At 39.0% G+C, this 5,453-nt stretch overlaps 1 protein-coding gene across 1 annotated transcript; it reads right to left on the bottom strand.

Annotated features, from left to right (window-relative positions):
• Positions 1–481: 481 nt before the first annotated feature.
• LOC131807096 (uncharacterized) lies at positions 482–4,765 on the bottom strand. Its single transcript, XM_059132107.1, has one exon. It carries the CDS (start codon positions 4,763–4,765, stop codon positions 482–484), a length of 4,284 nt encoding a protein of 1,427 aa, XP_058988090.1.
• Between the last annotated feature and the right edge of the window lie 688 nt (positions 4,766–5,453).

Below are 5,453 nucleotides of genomic sequence, written 5' to 3'. Positions count from 1 at the left end.
ATGCAGCACGGCAGAGAAAAGGAACAATACTAAAAATAGATTTGTAATCGTCAACATAACGAGCCAGCATTGATCATATTTACTGTCTCTGCTGACGCTATTGCTTTGTTTACATTTCCACTCATTAGGGTAAATAGAGAAATTAACAACAACAACAAAGCATAACGTAACGGAGGCAGCAAAGATCATTGTCCGGCTTATGTTGAGACAAATATTGACCTTGAATCGAAGAATGCGATTAAAAGAGGAATTGCCAAAAATTGCAATTAGAAAAGAAATAGGGATGCCGGTTGAAAAATTTACAATGTAATTAGGGATGTCAGTTCAGACAAATAGGGATTGTAAATTATAATAAAAATAATAAGTTAATTATAATAAATGAAATAATAAGACTTAGAATAAAAATAATAAAATACTTTTGCTCCAATATTCCCCCGCACAAAGAACAACTGTTCTTGACCATGATGAATGATGAGGTGTTTTATTTGGTTTTAGAGATTACCATGCTATGCCTCTGCTCACAGCAACTCTTATGTTGGCCTTGTGGGGGATTGAAATAGTCTTGAAGAGGAAGTAGTGCGACTTTGGAGACAGGACGTTTGTAGATGTTTCCATTCGACTTTAATGAGACAACTCTTACTTTTCCATCAGTACCAGGATGAACATCGATAATTCGGGCAAGCGGCCACTGGCCTGGAGGCAATCTTTCATCGAAAATAATGACAAGATCATCGACTTCAAGATTCTTTTGAGGTTTGAGCCATTTAGGGCGAGACTGCAAACGGTTTACATATTCTGAGGACCAGCGTTTCCAGAATTGTTGTTTAAGGAGTTGGACAACTTTCCACCGGGAAAGTCTATCAATGGAGAAATTTAACAGATTTTCTTCTGGGACACATAAAATCGGTTCTCCAACGAGAAAATGAGATGGAGTTAGAGCTTCGAAATCTGAAGGGTCAGGCGAAATAGGACATAGCGGTCTTGAATTGAGACATCCTTCAATTTGAGCCAACAGAGTTGCTAATTCTTCGTAAGTAAGAATGCGATGCTCCATGATGCGTTTTAAATGATGTTTTGTGGATTTGACGCCAGCTTCCCAAAGTCCTCCAAAATTTGGGGAAGCCGGTGGAATAAAGTGCCAATTTGTGCCATTGTCAGCTAGTAGGTTTGCCAAATCTTCCGGTAGCGATTCTGTATTTCTTCTTTGTAGAATCTTAAGTTCCTTATTAGAGCCAATGAAATTCGTGCCACAATCGGAGTAAAGGTCTGAACACATCCCTCGTCGTGAGGTGAACCTTCTGAAGGCAGCAATGAAAGCATCAGTAGAAAGACTTGTTACGGCTTCAAGGTGAAGAGCTTTCGTGACCATACATATGAAGAGACAGATGTATCCTTTTGTCGTGACAGAATTCCTGGCCGTTGATTGCTTAATGGTTATTGGGCCAGCGTAATCCACACCACTATGTTTAAAAGGTCTTGTGGGTTGCAATCGCACAGACGGAAGATTGCCCATTATTTGCTGCAGGGATTTGGCCTTGTACTTAAAGCACGTAATACATTGGCGTTGGACATTTTTAGCAAGATTTCGGGCAGATAATATCCAAAACCTTCTAGTGACATAGGCTTGCATCTGGATGAGACCTCCATGAAGTGTCTTCTTATGAGCATCTGTAAATATTAAGAGAGATAAAGGACTGTGTTTGGACAATAACATAGGATATTTAAAGTCATAGTGAAACTTAGCTTTTTGCAATCTGCCTCCAACACGTAGTACGCCATCGTCGTCAATAAAGGGACACAATTGGGCAATTTTGCTTCTTGGATAAATGCTTCCTCCTTTCTTTAATATTTGTAGTTCCTCGGGGAAATCGACGTCTTGAGACAAAATAACAAGTTTTTGTAGCGCCTTATTCAATTCCGTCGCTCGAAGAAAGCCTTTATGTCGGATTTTAGAACCAGGTTTGTATTGAAGAAATCTCAAAATATAAGCCATGACTCGAGTTAACTTAGTAAGAGAAGAGTAATCAGTTAATAAATCCGGATATTTAGACACAGTAGAAGAATGAACGTTAAGTGATTTCCGCTTTTCCAGATTAGTGTCATAAGAGTTGTCTGGTTGTTTGGGCCAGAGATTTTGAGGATGAGAGAGCCAAAGAGGACCAGACCACCAAAGAGGATGTTGAACTAACTCAGTAGACGTAATACCACGGGAAGCACAGTCAGCAGGGTTGTCATGAGTTGAAATATAGCGCCATTGAGATATGTTAGAATGTCGTTGGACTTCACCGACTCGATTTCCAACGAAAACGTTCCATCTGGACGACTCTCCTCTGAGCCAGCACAAAACGGTAATACTATCAGTCCAGTAATAAACATTAGTAATGTTGAGATCCAGCATATCGTGTACTTTATGCATGAGTTTTGTTAAAAGCGTTGCTCCACATAGTTCTAACTTCGGGATAGACAAAACCTTTAGGGGGGCAACTTTTGTTTTTGATTGTAGTAAGTTTACTACACCTTCTCCATTATCATTCAAAATTTTGATATAAACCGCGGCTGCGAAAGCAGAAGTAGATGCATCGCAAAATCCGTGCAGCTCGACTGGACATTCTTTAAAACTGCCTAACCAGCGTGGAATGGCAATATTTTCGATGCCTTTTAATCGTTTTAAGTAAGAGTGCCAATTAAATTTCATTGTATCAGAAACATCATCTTTCCAATCGATGCCTTCGAGCCATAACTTTTGGAAATAAATTTTCGCTTGTATCGTGACAGGTGCTAGCCATCCCAAAGGGTCATATAATTTGGCGGCATCAGAGAGAAGACTAGCTTTTGTGACGTCAGGTTTTATGGGAAAATTAACCTCAAATGAAAACGTATCTTTGTCAGTATTCCAACATAAGCCCAAGGCCTTTACCAAGTTTGGTCCATTTAAATCAAAAACATTTGACTTTTCACGGAAGTCTTCTGGTATGTGGGACATAAGCTCTGGAGAGTTAGAAGTCCACTTACGTAAATTGAATCCTCCTGCAGAGAGTAGTTGGACCAACTGTTTTTGCAAAAATATTGCTTCGGACTCAGAGTCAGCTCCAGAAATAATATCGTCGACATAAGTATCAGATTTTAAAATCTTACAAGCTTCTGGGAAAGTTTTGTTTTCATCTTGAGCCAATTGATGAAGAACTCTTATTGAGAGATACGGAGCCGAGGAGGTACCATAGGTGACGGTTTGCAGTTTATATACGTGAATGTTAGAATCGGAATTTCGCCACAAAATTTGCTGGTAATGTTGATGGTTTTCTATGACTCTTATCTGACGGAACATTTTTTCTAAATCTGACCTGAAACCAATTTTGAATCGACGCCAGCGATTGATGATTGTCGGCAAGTCATTTTGTAAAGCAGGTCCGGGGAACAGTTCCTCATTTAAAGAAGGAGAAAGAGGGATTTTGCTGCTACCATCAAAAACCACACGTAATTTTGTCGTGGAACTTGATTCCCGAATAACGCCATGATGGGGCAGAAAATATCCGTAAGGATGAATGGATTGAGGATAGGGACCAATATTGACCATATGTCCTAGCGATTCATATTCATCCATAAAATTCCTATATTCTGAGGCAAATTTGGGGTTTTTAACGAATTTACTCTCCACTTGTTTTAAACGTTTTAAAGCGCTGAAGTCACTATGACTAAATACAGGGGAAGATTTGCCAAGTATTTGAGAAATGAATGGCAATGCGACGGTATATCTTCCATCAGAGCCACGAGAACAAGTTTTCTTAAAGAACTCTTCACATGCTTTTTCTTCGTGGGTCATTTTTCTTGTTTCTATGAGCTCTTCTTGTTCCCAAAATGCCTTAAGTTGGGTGTCTATGGAACATAAATTAACATTGACGGAATGCGCATAAGAGATTTCAGCGGTAGGGCCAGAAACAATCCATCCAAAATGGGTAAGTTGAAGAAAAATGCCTTTTTCGAATTTCTTTTGTTGCGGTAGTAGTATGTCTCCGTATAAATCACCACCAATAAGTAAATCTATGGGATCATTTTTATCAAATTCAGGGTCAGCTAGAGAAAATTCTGTTAAAGACGGCAATTTATGTCTGTCCACAGGACCAGCACAATAATTATTTAGGGAAGGCATGACATATGCTTGACCTGATTCGTAGTGAGAGGCAAGAGCAAACTTAACATATTTTTTAACCATTACTGTTTTTCCACCTACACCTGTGATCTGAGCTAAAGTGTTGTATTTTTGAAGCCGCAAAAGTTGGGAAGCACTTTCCGTTATCAAAGATGCTTGGGCTCCTTGATCCAAAATGGCCCTTAATTTGAAGTTTCCAAATTCGCTTTTCACTAATACACGAATGGTTGCTAACAGAACATGAGGCATGACTGTGGTATTCAATAGAGACAAGTTGACATTAGAATTCTCAACGGCGGAAGTAGAAGCTGCATTATCGTTCCTGCTATGAGAAACATCGGAGAAACTTGAGGTATTGCGAGAGGTATAATCGTTGTGTACAATCGTATGATGAGCGAGGTGGCAGGATTTACAACGACTTGTACTTTTACAGTCTCTCGAGAAATGACCAACATTTAAACAATTTCGACATACTTTCTTGGAGTTGATAAATTCAAGCTTCGAGGCAGAGGGCATCGCAAGAAATTTGAAACACTTATAAAGAAAATGACGCTTACCACAACAGGGGCAATTTTCATCGTTTATCGTCGCCATATTTATTCGACGATGTTGAGTCATTCTTTGGGATTGATACGATTTCGAGTTGTTTGATTTAAAATGTGGCTTAGGAATGCACTCAGTAAACTCAGAGATCGATTCTAATGTGCGAAATGTCGTTTCGAAAAAGTTGTATAAGATGGTAATTTTAGGAATTTCTGTGGCAGCTTTTAATGATTGTTCCCATTCTTTGCATGTTTGCAGGTCTAATTTACTGACAGTAATGTGAATCAGGAGCGGATCCCAATTGGAACAATCAACACCTAAACTGCTTAGAAGAGCCAAGCTATTTCTAGTAGAATCAAGAAGATTTTTTATGCTTTCACATGAACCATTGGATTTCGGGATACTAAGTAGTTTGCGTAACACAGTGTCAGCTATTTTTCGTTTGTTGTGGTATCTTTTACTCAATGCAGTCCATGCAAGATCATAGCTTGTCTCAGAGGCAGGATATTCGTTGACGATAGTTAATGGGGTATCTCGACAAGAATTTTTCAAAAAATAATATTTTTGAACATTGGACAAGCTTTGGTTGTTGTGAACCAGCGAAATAAACATGTCTCTATATGACACCCAATTTAAATAGTCACCAGAAAAAATTGGAATGTCGATTTTCGGAAGACGAATGTCTGGGATAATGGAATCGTTTCTTTGAGAGGAACTTGAGGCATGAAAAGTAGAATGAATATTTGGAGAATTTGGAGCTCGA

The sequence above is a fragment of the Musca domestica genome, unplaced genomic scaffold (assembly GCF_030504385.1).
Source record: "Musca domestica strain aabys unplaced genomic scaffold, Musca_domestica.polishedcontigs.V.1.1 11, whole genome shotgun sequence".
Classification (NCBI taxonomy): domain Eukaryota; kingdom Metazoa; phylum Arthropoda; class Insecta; order Diptera; family Muscidae; genus Musca; species Musca domestica.
The sequence above is the reverse complement of the archived record's forward strand: the minus strand, read 5'-3'. Positions and strand labels throughout refer to the sequence as shown.

Coding starts and splice junctions, on each gene's coding strand:
- LOC131807096 (XM_059132107.1), bottom strand. CDS start 4,765: ATGACTCAACATCGTCGAATAAATATGGCGACGATAAACGATGAAAAT.